General features: G+C 39.9%; 2 protein-coding genes across 9 annotated transcripts in view; one reads left to right on the forward strand and one right to left on the reverse strand.

Annotated features, from left to right (window-relative positions):
* ZRANB3 (zinc finger RANBP2-type containing 3) overlaps positions 1-16,164 on the reverse strand; it is a 57,037-nt gene extending 40,873 nt beyond the window's left edge. For all 4 annotated transcript variants that reach the window (XR_003076036.3, XR_003076037.3, XM_040704304.2 and 1 more), the window contains exons 1-2: positions 15,992-16,164; positions 10,605-10,763 (exon numbers count right to left, since the gene is read on the reverse strand). Coding sequence is in view for 2 of the 4 variants with exons in the window: in XM_040704304.2 (XP_040560238.1) it covers positions 10,605-10,756 (152 nt within the window). In the remaining 2 variants the exon portion in view is untranslated. The remainder of the gene's footprint in view (positions 1-10,604; positions 10,764-15,991) is intronic.
* Positions 16,165-16,699: 535 nt separating this feature from the next.
* Positions 16,700-22,347, forward strand: part of R3HDM1 (R3H domain containing 1) — a 68,895-nt gene continuing 63,247 nt past the window's right edge. Inside the window, exons 1-4 of one of the 5 annotated variants that reach the window (XM_046944130.1) lie at positions 16,700-16,817; positions 17,531-17,579; positions 18,069-18,149; positions 21,362-21,425. The gene's annotated coding sequence lies outside the window, so the exon portion shown is untranslated. Of the gene's footprint in view, positions 16,818-16,974; positions 17,423-17,530; positions 17,580-18,068; positions 18,150-21,361; positions 21,426-22,347 lie in introns of those variants that run through there. The other 4 variants (XM_046944132.1, XM_046944131.1, XM_040704278.2 and 1 more) reach the window with 4 other exon arrangements.

Consider the following 22,347-nt stretch of genomic DNA (forward strand, 5'->3'; position numbering starts at 1 on the left):
ATTTGTTCTGAAATAGCAACAGATATCCTCTCACCTCCCCAGATGTGCTGGGCAAAGCATTAGAAAATGAACTTCATTTTTTCCTCCATTTAGAAGTCCTTTAGTCCAAGTAAAGGAAATAATGGCAACTCTACAGGCAAAACTAGGAAACTATTTAAGTAAATTTATACTTCCTGAACAAACGCCACCTCTGATTTAAGTTTCTTTATAGCTATGTTACATTATGTCTTAATATTAACACTCTTAAGTCTGAGAGGATCTCGGGAACTTCAGTGCTCCTGGCCCACACATGCTCCTTCAAAAACATTTCGAAGTTGGATGAAGGCCAATGGAATTATTTGATGGACATTCAGTTACACCATCAAATGGATGACATCACGTATTTCCAAACGTTGTACCCTCAGCTATTTCACAAACTTTTAGCTCTGCTATTGTACAAGTTCACACAAGTTGGAAAAAAATACACCCCCCCAGAAAAACAAAATCCCAGGGAAAAAAGAAACACACACAAAAAGGCAAGCAAACAAAATAAAGACTAAGATTACCCAATTTGAAAGAATTACCTAAAGAATTAAGAATTCTTTTAACTCTTGCAGTTAGTAGGTAAAACACCTACACCATATTCACACACCAATAAATTCAGAGGAAGACAAAAGCTGCAAATCAAAGAGGAAAAGAAAAAACATCTACTCCCTTTAACTCTTGCAACACGAGGATGACTTAAAGTTCTGTTTTCCTGTAACAACATCAGACTGCATAAAGCTTCAGACTTGCTAAGAATCTTCTTACCACAATCAATGCTAAGGGTTACAAAGCAAGATTTAAGATGGGCACGAAGTGCCAACTTCTGCAAGCTCAAGAGCATTCCCTGCTTAAGTTTCAGCTAAGTAACTGGCAGTTAGATTCATCCTCCAGCTAATAAATCATCAGGGGAGTTTTTCCAAGCACTGTCTAATTTTCCAAATTTTCATAAAAAACAAAGTGGAAAAATAATTCCCAGTTTTGTATCATAGTGTCACACAAAAGGCTTGGTCACACCAGTGAGAAATACAGCACTGGGTGCTGCTGCTTGAACTGAATGGCAGCAATAGACTGACAGCTGCATGCAGTCCATCACTTTGAAGATTTATGACTGTTTACTGACAGAAAAGCATCGAGTCTCAGAAATGGAGACAGTCCAAGCTCCAGGAGAGAATGAACTTCACAGGCCACTCTGCTTGTGTCCCATCAGATTCAAGGGGAAAAAAAAAATAAAAAAAATAAAAAGCCCAAAGACTTCTGCCTTGAGTTTTTGCTTCCCAGTAGCTTTCAGTCACAGACACAAATTAGTCTTGATTAATTGCTCTGGATGAATTCCTTATTTCCTGCTCCCCACCACTGCATCTTCTGTGAAAACAGACTTCTACTCCTCTGCCACACGAGTAGATGTGCACCCACTGCACCATGCAACTCAAATGAAACGTTCCTTCTGTGAAAAACATTGGGAGGATCTTCCAGGTCTCTGTATCTATAACTAAATTTAACGTACCAAGACATTAAAATTCTGTATTTTGATACTAGAAACCATTTAAAATAATACTGAACTGCTTTTTCAGTGTTGGGTGTTTTGAAGTTCATGCAGGTACTCAAAGCAGTAGCAACATCAGCTGCGATCACATTCAATAACATACATCTTGCCATGGGGCCCAAATGGACACTCCTGCGGCCAAACTACAAAGCTTGGCAGAAAACACACAGTGGTCGTTTCCAGATCTGATGTGCTGGATAAAAGTCTTATACTCTGAGAGATGCGGTACACTGATGCTTGCTCATTCAACCTGAAAGTGTAGACTTCAGCATCAACCAACTTCAACATTTTCTTTTAACTAACACACACAAAAATAATTAAATATGTGTATTATATAGCTTAAGTTTTTGTAAGTTGCTATCTACTAGTAATTAACTTCGTAACAGTACCCTCAGCTTTTTAGATGTTTTCCACTTCAGACTTGGTTGGGATGGAACGACCAAAACAAAGAAAGAAAACATAATAAAACATAACTGCTAAATCCACACAGGCAAAGAAAAAAAAAGGCAGGAAGAGAATTATTTTTAGTGGCAACTCGAGATCGTGGAGCCTTTATGTTTGTGATTTGCAGCTGAGCAAAGACATTTCTTTGCAGACAACAAATGCATAATTCTATTTTTAAATAATGCCATGTATTGCTTACTTTAAAGAGTGATTTTTTTTTCCATTTAATACAAATTGCTTCAACTGTACTCCTAAAAATAATTCTTTCTCGCAGATTCTTCAAGGTGGTAACTTCCTGCAGTAGATTAATCGATTTTTAAAAGCAGTTTGAAGACTGAGATCAAGTGGAATGTACAACAACCCAATGCTGGAGAATTATTAATTTTAACTTTAACTCCTTAAACAAATGCACAAAATGAGTACATCAATCAGCTACATACAGAGCAGAGGCATCTCAAGATGGAGCTAAAAAAACATCCTTTAATATTATATTTGATCCAAAAGGATATCAAAGTGAATGCACAAATACAGCAATATCTGAAAGTACATTGCATTCAGTAGCATCTGCTAGTAAGGAAATGTGGCAGAGAGAACAGGAATACAAATGTTCCTTGCCATCTTGTGCTGACAAATACAGTATTTCTCAGTATATCAGCTTATATTTTAGCACAGTCGTATAAATAATGAAATGAAAATCACGTCACTTTAGGCATGCATCTCCTGCACGGTGGAAATAAATCTACTTTAGTGTGAGCCACACATTTTAAAGAGATCAAGGTGAGAATACATGAGGTCCTACTGCACTGTGTTTTGGTGCATGCAAACCAACTACTTGGACCTCCAATCTATTTTTTAGAGTAAGAAGGCAAAATAAAGGAATTTACATGGATTTACAAATTGCTCTGACAATTAGAAGCTAAGAGCAATCAAAATAACAACTCTCAAAAAGTATGTCAGCCACAGAAACTGATCTTTTTATGAAACAAGAATTTTTAACTTAGTTTACTGCAGCCATTTGCACGTTGATGACTGGTTAAGTATCTGCAGAACAGGAAGTTGTTCTATTTCACTGTTCTCAATTATTTTCAGACCCTGCACATAGAACCTGCTGTGTTCAAGTTAATGTCTTAGGTGAAACTTGTTATGCAGCAGTGCTATCCAAAATAGCACATACGATTTGATCACTCACATCCATGGAGGATAAATACAAGCCAAAACAGAAGTGGAAAAGAGCTAATAGAAAGATTAAGGGACAGCTGAGCCTCTCATGGTGGGAAATAACAAGAGAAACACGAATGCTTCATCTCCAAAAGGAAAAGCTGAAATTGAATGCTTGTTCCACCTCTCTCTGTTCTGTAAATCCACAAAAAACAATAATTTCAGAGATAGAAAGCACTACAGTGTTGGTACATAAAAGTCTCAGCCTGTTAACACATTGAAGCTAGAAATTAGAACAGTATTCTTACTGATACTAATAACTTTAACTGTGAAGAATCGAAAGGGGAAAAAGTTATTAATTACAAAGCAGAACCCAAATTTTACAGACAATCAGCATTGACCCTCCCGGCAGCACAGGCTTCAGGACACACATCCCCAATTCTGCATTCCCAAACTGACAGTACAGCTTCTGGTAACAAAGATATGGTACTTCCACGTACACGTCCCACCCTACTAAGTCCGAATCCCTTTGAAAGAGTTGTAATTAAGCAATAAATCTTCAAATCTAGTTCTCTCCCATCTGCTCTGCTACAATAATTTGTAGTAAAAAAATCAAAGGCCGAAGCAGGGAAACTACTGGCTTTTCTTCCTATACCCGCAACCCATACGTTGTTTAGTCATTTAAACACTAGCTAGGTACATCACGGACTCACATGAATCAGGCACACAAAAATTGTTTCTAAAGGTCCCCTGAAGTTTTCAGTCTTAGAACAAGTCTCAAACATGACTGCTTAATGTAGTTGCAACATCTAAGTAGTCCAGTATCCACTCTTTAAGGCACAAAAAATAGCTTATACTCACTGAGAGGGAAATCACCGAGAGTCCCCACATTTTATAATCACATCAATTAGTTTAGAAGTGTATGGAACTTCCCTATCATTATAGCCCAAATCATACAGAACTCATAAGATATCCGATAGTCACACAAAAACGTTCAAAAGAAATACCCCACATTTTGCTTTATGTAACCTTAAAAGTACGCAGCCGCTATTTATAACTAACTTCAGTATGTTCTATATTACTGCAGTTAGACAAGCTGCCAACATGAACATACAGAAACAGACCTTCAGATACACGGAAGGGACAAATATGTACTTTTATTTCACATATTTTGACTGCAAGAAGACAGACATCTCGTTCTCTGAAGTTCAATTAGTCATTTCCTCTCAACTGGTAGTTACCCAATTTGAGCTTCATCATTCATATCCCATCTGTTCATTTGACACCTTAATAATAGCTCTATCCAAGAATAAAAATCAGAGCTATGATACGCAGTTTCACATCCTGTTATAGGCTCAGCCCACATGGTCAGAAGTTTCAGAAAAGCAGGAAAAATCATTTTAGATGTCTCAGTTACACTTCCCCTCAGCAGAGAAGTCCAACTAGGCAATAAGCATCACAGTCAACGGCAAGCTCTCTCCATTTCCTTTCCCATTTCTAAATGTTTCCTTTCTTCACAGTGAATCCTGAGGTTGGCATCTGAATCTGTCCGTTTGTGAAGGAATGCTGCTATTTTTTCCCAACAGAACACATCAGAATCTCATTGCAGCACATTACACATTCTGCCACAATCTTCCTGGTATTCATAAACCTTTCACAGTTACAGGGTCAGCAGTGGGCTTTGGACACAGGGGTAGCTTTCATAAATAGAAGGGAACCACACAATCTGATCTCCAAGACTTAACAGTATTTTCCTTTCAAGATGTGTTAACTTAAAATAAAGCTAAGAGAAAGTATCCTGATAGGTGAATTTGCATGCAGAACAAAAAGGCTGCTTTGTTGGTACGCCACAAACATACATAGGTTTGAAACTTTAATTTTGATGCAAGAAAAAGAGAATACAAGCGTCTAAGAGTATCATTTAAGGGTCCACACAAAACTGAATGCATCAGAGCCCCAGAACCAGATAGTCAAGAGTTAGCACACACTATCAGAACAGCCTTGTAAAGGTGCACTTGCACATTCTTACTACAGGAAATCTTGGAGAGAAAACAGAACTTAGAGGAAAATGAGGAAAAAAAAAAAAAAAGGAAGGACAGAAGGGATGGTAATTTTTCAAACCTCATAGAGCACAGGAAGATCTGATGGTTACGCTGACGTCAAGGAGACTGAACCAGCTTTGTAAAGCATAAGGAGAAACAGATGTTTAAAATCCTATGCAGATGAGTTCATTAGAGAAGCAGAAGGGAAACTGAGGCTACGCTTGTGTGACGTATGTCATACAGCCGCAGGAAGCAGTCTGCATCAGAAAGACATTAATACTGAAACAGTTTCATGACACGAGTTTCGGGGAAGGAAAAAGTGTTTATATGATAATTATTTCTATTTCTGTGTGTCTGGGTTACATTCAGGCAACCCTTCTAAAATGTTAGCAGCATCACCAAGTAAACAATGCAATTACAGTTTGTTGTATCAATTATGACGACTTCAGCAAGGTATGTGAACAAAAACAAAGAATCCAATTGTGAGAGTTACTCTTGGAAAAATACTGACAATTCAACAGCACACTGGCATGTGTCTGAGGTTTAACTTTATAACCTATATAATTTATAAACATATTTAACTAAGAATCCTAGTGATGCAGATAGTCATTGCTATATGTTCCTTGCAACTACAACATTATTTTGCAATTACATTCTCTCTAAACCAAATAGTTCTGCCTCTTCATAAACCATGGATTAAAAGTTAAAGGGGATATAGTGTTCCAATGTAATTATTGCTTGCTTGTGGGGATAATTCAACTTCTTGATTTATTTTCAGCAGCTATTTACCCAGAAAATACAGTCAGAACTGCAGGCAGCTTTTTCAGAACAAAATCCTTCACCTTTAATTCCATTTTCCAAGACAAACAGTCAAAGCAGTAGTACTTGATTTCTTAAAACACTGAAAAATTCTGTTACTACTCAAACAAACTAAAGCTGGTTCTGTTAATGCAGCCTTTGGAACATGTTGTACAGAGGAAGCTTGCATCTTTCTTTCACTCGTGTGGGTGTTCTGATATTCTTGGGATTCTCACCTACTCATGTGAGTCAGTTTTATATAACGCTACAACATATAATTTACCTCCTACTCACAAGCCAACACTTTAGCACTAACATCTTAACCAAGGGTTATTTAAGGAATCTGAACTCAGTGTATTTTTACATAAAACTGCGCAAGCAACCGTTACATTTGTGTGTCAGTAATCGCAGCACTCAGGCCTCAAACTAGAACATAGATTACTTTCTTGCAAAAATAATCAAGGTTGTTTAATCAAAAATAGAGCCCCAGAAGATTTCAGCCAGATCATACCCTCGCTCTTGAATTACATTAGGTATTTTTTAAAAGAAAACAATGAAAAACCAACCATCAATCTAATGTCAGATGCACTGAATTGCCACATCTGCAGTGTGTTTGATTCTTCAACGAAACACAAAGGAGGATGGTTGTGCAGGGTCTTAGGCTTTTCTCCAACACTCCTCAACCTGTATCTGAGTAAGACATCTAAAATTCTCTGTGTTTATGAAGCAACATGAATGTATTAGCCAACATATTTCAGTTTGGAAAAGGATGTGTGGAATAACACACATCAACCAAAGTGGTCAAGGCAAAGTTTAAACTCAGAGACTTAGAATCACAGAACAGTTTGGGTTGGAAGGGACCTTGAAGACAGACTATCTAGTTCCACCCACCTCCCAGGCTATGGCCAGGGAGACTCCCCCTAGATCAGGTTGCCCAAAGCCCCCATCCAACCTGGCCTTGAACGCCTCCACTGATGGCACATCTGCAGCCTCTCTGGGCAGCCCACTCCAGTGCCTCACTACCACGTGAATAAAGAATTTCTTCCTTATGTCTAATCTAAGTCTATACTCTTTTAACCCAAAACCATTACATCTTGCCCTATCACCAGAGGACCTAGTAAGAAGTCTCTGCTTTTCTTATAAATCCCCTCAGACACAGATCAGCTCACCAGCTGAACTGCTGCAAGAAAAATTGACAGCAATTAATTGGAACAGAATGGAATAACAAACTAATTCCAACTACTGACAATCTAGGCTACAAACTTTAACCTAGATATTAATTTTCAAGATTGAAATACCTGCAATCAAAGTAGCTCTTACCTAGTATGTAATGTCATGCCCTTCAATGGCAATTAGCTACTTTTTATTACTATACTATCAATAAAAGTTGCTTTCTCTAATGATATTCCTTACTGCAAAAGCTGCAGAAGAACTAATCTTTTTGAATCTTCCTCCTTACTCCTGGTTCCCTCTGATCTGAAGAGATAAAGCCAGCGGAGGCACTTGTTGATGTCACTTAATACTTCAAGTCACCAAGTACGTATTAAAGTAAAAATGAAACATTCATAAAAACACTCCTAGGTATGACTCAACAAAATGAATATTAAAGAAATTCCATTTTCAAACATGGAAGCTAATTAAATTGGCATCTATCAAAGTCATTGTGACAAAAGTGGAGAAAGTAAGTAGATCTCTCTTAACAAATGATGATCATCTTCAGCTTTCTTATTTTGGAAATCCCTCTCTGAACTTTCCACCTTAAAATCAAAATGGTCAAAAGTTGAAGAAGAATTCAGATTAGCTCCAATCTCCCAAAAATATTGATACTCCACATTTGCACACCTTAACACATATTCTATTTCGTAACTACACCTTGCCTGCAACATGTAAGAATGACATTAGTTACGTGCTTACAAGGAAACAGTCAGAATGCTCACTCAGATTCCCAGTAAGTCAGACAGCACATGGCCTTCTTGGCTCTAGAATTAGTATTTTTATTTTTTTCTAGAAAAGCGTTAGGCAGTTTGTGCTGCTACAGACAACACCTTTGGAGCATTTAGTGAAAAAGCTAGCATCTGCCTGCCTCTTCTGTCTCACTTTTACTAATGAATCATAAGCTCAAATCACAACAGCATATTTATCTTATTATTAGGGAAACTGGGGAAATGAATAGATTAATCCCAGCCCCATTAGTATCTCAGAGTGTATACTTCATTCAAGAATATACAGGTTATCTGTTCCTCTTTTATGCTAGGAGCTTCTCTAACCTAAGAAAACATTAACTCAATCTCTACAGCCAACAATAGAGAATTCTCTCTACACCAGTTTCCTGCCAGTACAGCAAAGCATGGATTAAGTGATGGCAGCACAGGGAGTGCCCGAGAGAGAAAAGAAAAGCCCAGATGCACACATTGCTTACTTCAAGGCTATGTTCGTATATTTTCAGAATTAGAAAAGACACTTTTATGGAAAAGCATCAGACCTTGTTAAAATATACCAAAGGGAATAGCGAAAGAATGCTTACATCATTAAGGAGTGCACAAAAGAGAGATTTGGGTGAGCCAGAGGCTGACAAACTCATAAGAAAATTCAGCTACAAGCAGCAAAGGCTCTTGCTCTCCGTTTTGGGACTAAAAGAAATTAGATTTGAGTAAGGGACAGATTGTTGAAAAACAGTCCTCAGGAAAGTTTGACTTAATATATTTTACTCAGAGGCTATGTGAACATGTGCAAACAGTTCCCCAGTTTGACCCAGCTAAACTCACTATGCCAAAGAATGGCATTTCTTGCAGCCATAATGCAAATACTTTCATACCCATATCACAGTAAAAAGATCAGCATCACATTATTCAACAGTCCTTTGATAATTAAAAGTTTCAAGAAAAGAAAAAACTAAACCCATAATCCTAATTGAAATAACCCCATTGCCTCCTTAACAGCCATTAGCCGAGGCATTTCAAATCTTTCTACACTTATTGCAGGCAACTGTTACTTCTCAAAGAAAAATACCTGAATTGAATTTATCTAGTTAAGCAGTTTCCCAAGGAAACTCTATATTATAACAGCTTGAAAAGGATTATGTTTTCAAAAACATTCATTAGCCTACACAAATTAACATTAAAGAAACTACGTACAGATTTTCTTGTGTAATTTTATTATTTGTATATATAAATGCATCTCAATTGCATATTATATAAACTTTACTTCTCCTTATCAGCATCAAATCATGAGATATGGTAGCCTAAGGTTCTGGATACATTAAATTCAACTCTTAAATACAAACTTTGCTGCCTATTCTGTCAAAACCTTAGTGATCCACTAAAACTGTACACAGTTATTCTTACAGTCACACTGTGCAGCAGAAAAGTACATAGAATCATAGAACCCTTAGAGTTGGAAGGGACATTTAAAGGTCATCTACTCCAACTCCCCTACAGTGAACAGAAACAAGCACAGCTAGGTCAGGCTGACCAGGGCCTGATCCAGTCTTGCCTTGAAAGTCTCCAGGGGGCATCAACTACATCTCTGGGCAATCTGTTCCAGTGCCTCATCACCCTCACTGTAGAAGATTTTTCTTTATATCCAACCTAAATGTACTTTTGAAGCTTTAAGCCTTTGTTATATGACCATACACCCTGCTAAAGAGGTAACTTCATCAGAAGTTCCATGTAATTGCAAGAACTGATGATGTCCTTCCCAATTTCTTGTCTTTGTAGAAGTGCACGCACATTTCTTCAACAAAAAGCTCACAGATATTAGCAAGCAACCCTCTTAGGCCCCATTCCTCCTGTTTTGGGCAAGATGATGAGGCTATCAGGAAGCAACTTTGAACTTCCTTACAGCCTCAGCTCAAATCACTTCTTTTGTGCCAGACCTCTATGACGACATTACTTTCCAGAGGAGCAACATGCAGCCTGAAGTCATGAAACTACTGTAACTGCTTAGATATTCTAAAAGTTATAAAGCACAGCTATCATTTTCCTTCCCACTTCTTTGACCTTTTAACACAGTAACATGATCTTAGCAAAGTATTTCCAGTCACTGTTGCACCTTTTTCTGATTTATAGGGTACTTAATTGTTGAATGCTCTATCAGTTGCTGTACTTGTTAACTGAGCACTCTGCAAAGTCTTCTTCTGCTTGGTTGTTACAGCTCAGTGAGTTCCAGAACACCCTGATTACATGCCAGAATTGTACCAAGTTTAAAATAGAATACCACACAGATGCATCAAGATCTGTTAGTCACTCTCTTAACAGATCTACCATGCCATTAAGAACTACAGAAGCAAATGTGAATTAACTTATTTTGAGACCGGTCTATTAACATCACAGAAAGAAAGCTGCTGCTGATAGCAGCCTCCTCATATGTGGAGGTCTTGGATACTACAAGCTGATTGTGCACTATTAAATATTTCCTCTCTCCTCCAATAGAAGAAAAACAAAACCACCTCATTTTAAATCATGTTACGTTACAGTTGATAAAAAAATGTAATATAACTCACCTAAGTGTCACTGCATCTGCATAACCTTTGTAACCATTCATTAATTTTTACCTAGAATAATTCATTCAAGCATATGATATAACAAGAAATTTACCTGCCACTCCTCTGAAGTGCAAATATGATGCCTTTCTCCTGAAAAGGAAGCAGTTTCTTTCTCAGTCTTTCAGGCAGAAAGGACAGCTCAGCATCAACATTTTCAGAATAAGAAGCTTCAAGTGTACGTGTGTCCTGGAGCATACTAGCCATTTTGGACCTACAGGAAACAAAACCAAAAAAGATGTCTTACTTAATAGATAGGTCTGCAACACATTGTTGAATGCTCAGAATAACCAGTTGCCTTTTTCTAAAGCCTAACAGTCTAGGCTTTTAATGGCTGTCACATATGACAATTTCATTTATAAAAAACACATCACTAAGGAAGAACACCAGAATCACCACCATATTAATTAGTAAGCTCCAAGATATGACAGTCATTATGATCCTCACAATAGTTACCACGCTGATGTTAGAAAGGCAAAGTCACAAAGTTGTAATTCAGTGAGCCTCTGATAAGGAAGATCTCCCTGATAACCCTTACCCAAAAGGAAACAAGCAAAATATCCAAAACATTTCAAACATCCTTCCTATTTCCAAAGTAGCACAGCTTCACTTGTATTACCATATAGATGAAGTACTAAATCAAGTTGCCATCCTCAATTTAGAATTAGAAACTAACAGTAAAGCTTCATATCTCTTTTTATAGCTAATAAAATCATGGCAACATGTGGGTATAAGGAGGGAGTTTTCCCCCATGAAATCATTTCCAAAAAGGAGCCATTCAGCAAAGGGGGCAGGGAAAGAAAGCTGTTTTCATCATCAAAAATGTCACCAAGATTGTAAGAGAAAGCTGGCAAGATCTCAGTATCAGAACGTGTTTCATCGTGCTTTATCAACACACTTTATTTTGTAAAAATGCCTTTGAAAACACATTAGTTTTTTTCCTAAAGTTGATTCATTTTCATCCTTTGGCTTACCTGGCTAAAAGTTATCTGAGGTAGACCTGTCCAGCATAAGGAACATGGTTTAGCTGGACACAAGAAAACTACTTAAATAAGCACACACATAGGCAAACTCCAAAGACACCCACTGAGGAGTACCCTAGTAATCTTTAAGAGCTTGGAGGTTTTTCCCCCTCCGGGCTACAAAGTCAGATTGAGGGCCAGTCTCATGAATCACAGAATTGTAGGGGTTGGAAGGGACCTCCAGAGATCACCAAGTCCAACCCCCCAGCCAAAGCAGGCTCCCTACAGCAGGTTGCACAGATAGGCATCCAGATGGGTCTTGTATATCTCCGGGAAAGGAGACTCCACAACCCCCCTGGGCAGCCTGTTCCAGTGCTCTGTCATCCTCACTGTGAAGAACTTCTGCACCATTATGCAAAAGAACTTTCTATGCTCCAGTTTGTGGCCATTTCCCCTTGTCCTGTCCCCACAGACAACTGAAAAAAGGTTGGCCGATCACATCTTGAGAATTCTCTAGAAAGTACAGACTAATGCACATGATAAAGAGCCTGCAACCTTATTGTCAATAAAACATTCTAACTACTCCAATTGGAAAAGGTTGGTGTGCATCGCTTCCTCAATGCTAAGAAATAGTTTTGTTTTGTTTTTTTTCAAGTTCCCTATTCAATGATGATAGTTATTGATCATTCAAATACAGCTTACTTACAGACATTAAAAGTATTTACTTTTTCAGGGAAGTTATAAAGAGAACATTTTACTTCTTGATAAGGGAACTAAATATCCACTAAAACCTGTAACTCTAAGAGTCAAATCAGGAAGTAATGGCACAATATGTCCAGTATGTTTCAGGGGAAAAACAAACGACAAAGCAGCAGCAGAAACAAAACCAAACCAGAATCTTCCTTTCAGAAAGAAACTTTCATAAAGCACAGAATACATCAATAAAAACTCTCATACTGCGCTTCGCTCACTTTGTCCATGGGAACAGTGCCAGAGAAGAAATACTAGCTCTTGTTCTCTTATAACTTAACAGATTTATTTAAGACAGACTGTTCAGTAGTAGTACACCAACTAAATGTGGAAAGGAACACACCCTGCATCAGAGCATAAAGAAAAGGTTTTTGACCCTGCATTGCCTAATTGTCTCATTTTGGATTCACAGCCTGTATAAGGAGCAAGACCCTAATGAGCCCAGGAACAAAGAGTATCAGCCAAAATACACCTCTTGTATTGTCAACAGTGGGTTTTGTACTATAAGGCTTGGTATCAAATCTTTCTAAGAACATGTTGTGCTCAGATTTTTTAAAACTTATGCATTTTGGAAGCAACTCAGAAGTCAGATATGATTTGGCAGGATGAATCATAGCACTTCCAGTAAGAAATGCACTCAGCTACTGCCATTCGCTTCAAAGATCTGCAGGACTAAATAACCTGGTTTTTGCATTGACGAGTTACATATTAAGATAGACCTGGGGCCAATGGAAGTGGTTAAAGTTATCAATGCAGTAAAGCAAGATCATGCAAAACAGAGCTTGCAACAGCTTGCTTCTAATATCCTGGAGAATGGCTGAGTAAAACAAACAGATTCTGATGAAGTTATATGAAAGAGAACAGCCACTAATTCATAAATTCCATGCATGAATTTTTAGATACAAAACTTGATGCACACTCTTCCAGCCAAAGTTACAATCTCTTCAGTGAAGAAAATCTAGCTGCAACTACACTGCTACACAAGAGAATAATATTGCTCCATCTTCCAAGGGCTTTCTGAGGGCCATCAGGTTACTAAAACAAAGAAATCCTTCCATTGGGCAAGGTGAGTTTTTCCAAGACAGCCAAACTTGCTCAGTGCAGTACAGCCCCTTGGTGCCACAGCACGGATGGTAGCATATATCACCTTAAGGTCAGGGCGAGCCAAAGGAACACAGGACTAGAGAGCTGCAAAAAGAAGTTAACAGGAATTTGCCCTTCTGTAGCAAAAGAATTTGGCACTACTGAAGTACTGTTGACAAAAGCGTCTGTAAAGGGACAACCACACCCCCACCAAAAAAAGGACCTGAATGTTCTGTAAGTCCACTAAACTACTGCACAACCCCAGAAAAAAAAGAAGAAAAAAGAAAGAAAAAGAAGAATTTCAGAGTATCCTGTCATTGCCTCCACTGGTCATACTCATGGTATTCAGAAAGAAAACGAGTAATCATTTTTTCTGTTTATATGAGATTATATCAACATATGAGAACTTCTGCGCTACCTTACTGGGCATCTTTTACCACTTCTCAATGAAGTGGTGGGTATCCACAACTATTTTGATATACTATTTTTATGAAGAACAGGAGAGGAAAAAATATATATATTTGAATTTAAGATTTCAAGTAACACTCATAGTTGAGGTACAAGGGTTGTATTTGCTGTTACTGGGGATTTGGTTCTATTTTGCATCAGATTACCTTGTTACCACAGAATCTATTTTACGAAATGCATTTTTGTTGAACTGTTATCCATTGCACAACGTATAAACCACTAAACATATTACCGTACACGGATGAAAACAAGAATCCAAACTGCAATCATGGATGCATGCCTTCTATAGTTGTTTTTTTTTATTAATAATTAAGTTAAAAATCAGTGCCTTATATATAATTACTTTGGTAGAGGTGGTCACTCACAGTTCATTTTTAGATAGATCAGTTATGCACAGCATTTTGTAATTTCATCAAATAAACACAAGATTATTTTAAAGTAACAGCATAGCAGAACCATTGCCTGATACCGCAAGGAAGAAGGCCAGTTAATGCCTGTTGTTCTACCCATTACAACTTCAGAAGCTCTAAGAACAGAAATAAAGGAGTGTATATTTTCTCTATTTTTTTCCCCCTAGTTGTCCCCCCAACCCCCCCCCATTTACTCCTGAATGCCAAGTATGCTGTAAAATACATCATGACAACGCTCCCACATCTCTAGATCACAAGCACAAGAACTTAGGTTTTCTTAGATAAAACAGACCCAAAAGTTTAGGTGCAGAGATGTAGCTTTTCATTCAGGGGTTCATGGAGTAAACAGCACTGACAGAATTCTCACGGCTAACAAAACAAAGGCACAAAAACAAAATAAATGAGAACCCTTATGGTATTTTCTCAAGTTTTCTGAAGGGCCACAAAGATGAAACAACAACGTTACTAAAATAATAGCATCTATTAATCTAAAATTGCTGTAGAATCTCAGGAGTGGAGAGTGGAAAGTGACTGCACTTCTTAAAAGCAGAGATAATGAAGATCTGTGGTATTACAACATGATTCATTTCTGGGGGAAAAAAAGTGAGTAAAAATTATGAAGCATAGAACTTGGGAACAACAGGATAAACATGACTACGCACAGGGTGTCAACATGTCTTCTGTACAGGTAAATCTTATCTTTCAGGTCTACTAAAAGATTTTTGAAGAGGGAAAGTGTCCAAGAATGTACATACAAACTGTCAGATGCAGTTCAATTTCCACTTTTTGAAAGTTAACAACAGAGTAAGTTTTATTACTGTATTCATACACTACTTTTGATTTCCAGGAAAGAATCTGAGATGAAAAAAAATCGCTTAAACTTTTAAGGAAACTGGACTGCTAAGAAAAAAAAAACCCTCCACCACCAAAACAGGAAGATGGTAGCAGTGAAACCTTTTTCTCTTGTTCTTGGAATACGAGTCTGTTCATACATGAGACACGAAATCAGCAATATTTCAAAGCAACCTGTTCCAGCACCTACTGCGTTCACTGAATTCACAAACCTCTTGGAAAAATAAGTACTGAGAGGTAGGAGAAGTGCAAATATTATTAAAAGGAAAATTAAACATAATAAAAAAAACCAACAATAACAACCCTGGAGTGCTGTCATTGCTGCTTCTGTTTCACTACAGACATTCTTCCTTCTAGAGACACAAGATACAAATTGTTTAAGACATCACCTCATACACTGGAAGGTCGGATGACTGATGAGAACCTCAAGTCCCATTGGGAACTTTGAGTTCCAAGACAGCTGCTTGCTATCACAAGCTATGTTCATAACATAAACCATTTATTTCATAGGCTGCCAATTAGGTACAGCATTTCCGAGCAGCTCAAAGCAGACCCCTGAAACAAATGGGTGCTTCCACCACACATTTGGTGTATAAATGTTTCACAGAATCATATTCCTTTTGATGCTCTTCACTGCTCTATGATTGTATTTACCATGAGGCTTAGTGGGAAATACAAAGCTTTAAGAAAACCACAGAATCCATTCCTCCACCAATACTAACAATAATAATAAAAATCTTAAAACAACCCAAGATATTGGAATAGAACAACTGAAAAGAACAACCAGTCAGACAAAACAAAGGACACCAATCACAGTGCCACGCATCGCATCACAATTTTACCACAGGCTATCAGGGAAAACATACACCTCCACATCTACTGGGAGCAAAGGGTTTTGTTGGTTGTTCTGGACTTACGCAGCTCATGTGCCGCAATACCCCACCGTTAGGGCGAGCAGAGCGAGTCTTTCTACTGTAAACGCGGACTGAGAAAGAAGCCCACAGGTGCTCAACCCTTGCCTCGGAGCAGGCCCCAGCTCAGCGCCTCACGCCTTGGCGGGCTTCGGGCTCAAACGCCGCCGCCCGGAAGTGACGTAACACCGACAGCGCGCACGCGCACGCAGGCAGCCGCGGGCTTCCCGACGCGTTTCCGGGGTGGAGGAGCTCTGTGGCGTTGTGTCCTGTTTGGGCCGCAAGCTAGGGCCAGGCTGAGAAGCCGAACTGGGACTACAGCTTTCAACTTGCCCTAGCCGAGCTTTCCACGGCTGCAATCTAGGCAGAGTTCACGGCTACCCGGCTGCTATTAGTCGCGGCCGCAGTTTGCGCACCGCCGCGGTGCTAACGTTCACTGGCTGCCCACAGGGGGTGGGCACTGCTGTGCCGGTCTACCCGCTGCATGGGCTTCTTATTGGTCATCGCGGCTGTCTGTCAGCGCAGCGGCACCTCTAATTGGTCGTTATCTTCTGGATGGGCCTGTGCCCGCCTAAGCGCTGAGGGGCGCCACTCGCCGGCGGCTGTGAGGGCGGGCGGCGGACCGCTAATTGGCCGGCTCGGCCGTAACTCAAGAACGTTCTGCATTGCTATTGGCAGCGGCGCGGCGGAGGGGCGGGCCTCTCTCCCCGCCGCGGCAGCAGGAGGAACCCGGGCGGCTATCGAGGCTGGCGATGGGGTTAAGCGCCCCTCGTGCGTGAGCCCGCCGCCGCCGCGCCGGCCCGAGTCCGCCGGTCGCGCCGCCGCAGCCGCGGTAAGGAGCCCGAAGCGGCTCCCGGTCGGGCGGCGGAGCTGAGGAGAGCGGGGAAAGAGGAGGCCGAGAAAGGAGGAGGGGGGGGGGGGGCGGTCGGCCGCGCCCGCAGTGCGGAGAGCAGGGGGCAGCCGCTGAGGGAGGGCGGCCGTTGGAGGGGGGAGGGGCGCGCGGCGCGGCCGTTGAGGCGGTTGGCGGCACCTGCACGGCACGGCCAGGGGCACGCGGGGCGGCACGGGCCGGCGGGCAGCGCCCGGCCCCGCTTCCCTTCCCTAATATAGGCAGGGCCGGCACCGAGCGGGGCACGGCGGCCCCGGGGCTGAGCGATTCGCGGGGCCGCTGGGCAGGGGGTTCGGGTCGGCCGCCGTTACCTGCCGGAGGGCTTCGCTGGGAGAGCCGGCCGCGGCCCTTCGGCGGGCTGCGTGTGCCGGGCTGCTGCGGCCCCGCTGAGCCCCGCGGGGAGCGGCGGTCTGTGAGCGGGGTGTGCGCGTATCGGCTCCGCTACAGCGCTGGTTGGGGATGTGCTCGCGCTGTAGTCCTAGCGGAGGGTCGTCCCGTTGTGGTTTTGCTGCAGGACGGTTAATATGCACGGAAACGTATCTAACTGTGTAAGTGAAATGAAGTGAAAACTGTGTCACAGCCTGATTTCTGCAGGTTCTCTGAACGACGTTTTAAAATCAGGTTTCAGCACTGAAGAATGGTTTTTCATTATCTAGAAATGAGATGGGGAAAGAAGTGCAGCGCAGCAGCTTCTTCCAGACTGAGGTGATTTCGGGTTATTCACACTGAAAGGTTTGCCCAGACTCTGTTCGTGGCTGAGCCTGTGGTGTGAGCTGCGCCCTGCCGGGTCTGCCTGCCGCCCTGGTGCACCTCGTGCTTTTCTGAGCGCTATAGAAAGCCGTGTGGGAAGGTGAGGGGGGGAAACCCTGGAGGGGTTACAGATACCTTCATTAAGGCGCATTGTTTGTCAGCAGAATCCACAGGTGTGCGCTGACTCTTTGGCTTTTTGTCTGTCTTTTCTGTTGGTTTTTCCCAGTGATGCCGGCTTTTCAATAACCTGAAGTGATAGCAAGGTTTTCTTCTGCCCTTGATGTAACTAAGGGATATACTGTGGCTTTTGTTGTTGCTTTCACTTTTACACGATGTTCTAGATGATGGTTTTGATTTTTTTTTTTCTTTTGTGGTGATGTTGCTTTCTGACTGAGGCATTCACTTGAAATTTTCACCTGGATTATTTCCTTATGTCTTCTACAGGGAGTACTGCATTTGGGACTTGCTTTTTGGTTGAATGCTAAGCAGAAGATACGATGATGGCAGTCGTGTTGCGAATGTTAGGTTAGAAATACTTATCATTTAAGTGAAAACAACACAAGTAAAATTCTGCTCTTACGGTATTTTTTATTTTTTATTTTTTGGAAAAGATGTTATTCGACCAATTTGCCTCTCATGAGGAAGAAACAGCAGTGGCAATGTATTTATTTGATGGTCTGCCTTTAGTTACAGGTGGTGATAGTGTTATCACCAGACATGATATTAAACCTTTCTTTTTTTAATTTCCTTCGAGAAGTACTGTGGTCTTCAGGGTTGGAGTGTTTTGTAGAAGATCTGTAAGTTATAGTTTGTTCTCTGATATTAAGAAAAAACACAACAGTGGAAAAGGTAACATTAGGACTTGTTGTGTCTTAAGTCATGGAAGGTCAGAAAGGTAATCATAACTCAGTTCTACTTGTTTTACAAAACTATAATTGCTACTGAGACCAGGATTTGTTCCTTTTCTCAGGAGGAAACATGGCTACGACTAAATATTAGTCATTGTGAGGGATGTACACACAACGTTGAGGAGATGGATATTGTGACCTTCGTATTTCTCTTAAACATAGACTTATACTTAACATAGAATTGCATCTTATACTTTTTTTCTCTGTTCTGTTATGTTGTAGAAGTTTGATATTCATTGCTCCTTATGTTTCATTATAGTTGCCTCACATCATTCTTTCTCATTTTATAATACTTGCTTAAAGCCTATCTGTGTGACTGCTTCAAACCAGCTGGATGCAGTAGGTGAAATGCTTTAGATCTAGCTCCAGATGCAAAATAGAAGTATCATTCTTGAGAGGTGCTGTCAGCTTTGTCCCGTAGCTTAACTTAAGTTCATGTGTCCTTGCAATGCTACTTCAAGTCATTTATTTCTCTACTGGGTTGGTTTGCAGTGCCATATCCTTAAATAGGATACTTTTTAAGTTTGAGGCACTCTATTGTAGGCTTTTAAAAGCAGTCGATACAATTGTGCTTTTTTGTCTCCTTGAGGTCTGTTGAACTTGTATTCCAAATGAGTGAGTTTTGAGGTAATGATCATGGAGCAAAAGGAACTTTGCAGTGCAGTATAGATTGAGTTTTATAAAAACCTTTAAAAACCTTTGCATATGTTGAGTGAGCATATATGTAGTGAGCTACGTAACTGTGCTGTAACTTTACTGCTTGTGAAAAATAGCACTAACTTTGGATATTCTGATTTGTGTTAGCCAACGTAATCACTACAAAGCACACTGACTGAACTTTTCTAGTAGATTCTAGTTCCTCTTCTACTCAGGGTTAAGCAATAGCTAGTAAACACAAAATATTGTTGTTATTGGATGTAACATCTAAGGAGCTTTCACAGAGGCGGTGGAGTATTCTGTAAAGCTGGCACTGTTAGACTGGGAGGACTGCAGAGATGTTTGGGTTTGGGAGCCCAGTTAATCTCTTAGTGGCAGTTTTCCCACCTACATTCCGTGTAGGGATGGTTTGATAGAAATGACCCAGGGGCTTTTGTTAAAAAGTGCATTCCAAATTGAGCCTTTAAATAATGGAAAGATGAGTTGTTTGGCTCTGCAGGATATTCACGATAAGGCCATTCACACTTTTTTTTTTTTTTTTTAAGGAAAGAAGAATCTATGAGAATGCCTTAATTTGGTGCTTATTCAGGATGATTGGTAGCACTTATGCAAGCCCTTAAAGTATGCTTTTTCTTTGAGTTTCTTTGTTGGTTTTTCTTTGAGGTGGTAAACTGATGCACTGTATAACAGTGTTATGTTAAGAGGTATTCTGAAAGTGGTATTGGAAAGCTATTCCTAGGAGATCATAAATCAGCAATAGGTTCTGATGAAATGTGGCTGGGAAGATGGTACTTTCAGCCTACCTGTAACCCTAATTCGATTTCAAGACTTTTCGAAGGAGTCCTGTAGAGGAAGTAATATCTGTAACCAGATTTATGGAAGCTCAGCAGCTTTAATTACAGAAAAGCCAGCACTGCTACTCCTGCACATAAGTTAGCCTCCAGATTAATGCAGGTATTATGAGAATTCTGTCACTGTGTCACTTTGTGATATGAACCATTTTCCAATAGGGAGCATTTATGTTTCCAAGCATATTATATTTTCTTTCTGTATGCTTGTATCCAGGCTGATGAAGCAAGCTGTAGATTTGAAGTGTGGCTAAAGGATGCTTAATCGAGGGTTTATTTTCTGTTCTTCATCTTTGATTCACTTTGGAAGGCAATAGGACATTTTCTCTTTGCAGCCACTGCTTTCTGTATAATGATGTATATGCTGCGTAGTTTATATGTCCTTGTTCATATGCTAAGTTTTTCTGGTTTTTTATTCCTTTCCTAACATGAATTCTTATTGTTTAATCTGTAATTTGGAGCATTTTCTGTATAAAGTGGAGTTTTGTCCTTTAGCATGCTCAGCTCTCTTCTCAGCTCCCTCACCAGTTTTATTTGCTACCAAGTTTATACTACCATTTATGGAAGGTCTTTGTCCAACCGTGTACAGAAGGGTCTGATGACTGAAGCTTATTGTGACAAACGTCTGTCATTAAAGATATGGCTGAATAGCATAGCATAATTATTACTTCCTTTCAAAAGTATAGGTTTGATTAGCTAGTATGACCAGGGTAAAAAAAATCTCTAAAAGGTACAAATACAGAAACTGTTATTGTTAGGTTTGATGCAGCTGAGAATTCTAAGCAAAGCTCCAGTGCTGAATTTCAGACTAAAAGACAAAAGCGTGCTACAATAGCTGAATGTTACATTGCCATACTTGTTTTGAAAAAGTACACTTTCTGCGAAGTGAAGTGTAATAATTTTCTGTTCATGTGAAGTTCCAACTAAGCCATTTTACTTCGTGTTACAGTAGAACGAGATATAAACAGATGTGCTCCTTGCAGCTATCTGACTGCATGCAGGAATCTGTCATACTGACATATTAGCTTTTTGTCGACACCCTCTTATCACCCCCTCTGATCTGTTAATTGGGCTGTTATTATGAGCAGTTTTTGAGCATTTCACTTTAGACTGTGTAGGATGTAGGGCTCTTTTTTAATTCTAATTTAAACACGTCTAGGGAAGCTCACAGGAACAGTTTAGCTGGCAGATGGAGGAAATGGTGACTTGGAAGTGAGATCAGTGACTTCTTTCGCTGGTGCAGCTGAATCTAGAAATCTGAATCTAGGCTCTTTGGTGTGCAGCTGGTGAGGGAATTTTGAACTAACTCAAGTGCTTTTGCCAGTAACAGATTGAGGAGTGTTCTCCGAGTCCTTTTTGATGTCAGAGCTCTGGGTGTGCTGCTGATGGTGAGTACCTGGGAGTAATTGCATCACTGACCACCATGCTGGATCTACAGGATTATTTTAATTTGTTTTCATATTTTAAGTGAGCTCAGAATTATTTGTTGTGTTACTGCAGAGATGTAGTAGGAGTTTTTAAAGTCACTGGAAAATTACTGAGCTTTATGTATTTCAGACTTCAATCAAGTGGGCTTTTTTTTTTGTTTGTTTGTTTTTTTGCACCCAAGTGATTCAGTAGAGGAGATCAGAAAATCAGCACATCAGTTTGTGGGAATTTCTTGTCTGTATTCTCAAGGAGTTCTATGGAGTATTTCAATGGAAGGTACAGTAAAAGGCTTGTTTCCTTGAAAGCACCATAAATCTCTCTGTCTCTCGATTTAAGAGATGTATTTCAGATTTGGTCTGCACTGTAGGTGTTTAAAGAGTGAGACGTGATGCCTGGATTATATTGTTCTCATTTTCTTTCATAATCTATTGAATCTTTTTCAGAACTTTAAAGCAGGAACCAAACCCTTGCCAGTTTCTAACTTCTCTTTGAACTGCCTCGATTGCTTAACATAGCTACCCAGAATGATAGTACCTTGCCTCAAAATAAAACTCTGCTTGGGTTTTTGAGTTGATGCATCCTTATCTTTTTTAACCTTGGGAAGTCAGACTACTCCCAAACAAGAACTTTTTGCCTAAGGACTTTCCTTCTGACTAAAGGAAGCTGACTAATGTTCTTGTGTTAATGACTATTTGCATACACTTCAATGGAAGGAACTGTTGTAAAATGGATAATTAGATATTGATAGTATCTACTGATAGTAATTCTGTTTTTAGAATTAGCAGTAACAAGGCGTTGATTTTTTTGTTTTCATTTTTTTTTAATTTGTAACAAAGATAGCAAGTAATTAGTCTCCTAGCTCAGGTGTTATGGGTTTTTTTT

Source organism: Gallus gallus, chromosome 7 (genome assembly GCF_016699485.2).
Source record: "Gallus gallus isolate bGalGal1 chromosome 7, bGalGal1.mat.broiler.GRCg7b, whole genome shotgun sequence".
NCBI lineage: Eukaryota > Metazoa > Chordata > Aves > Galliformes > Phasianidae > Gallus > Gallus gallus.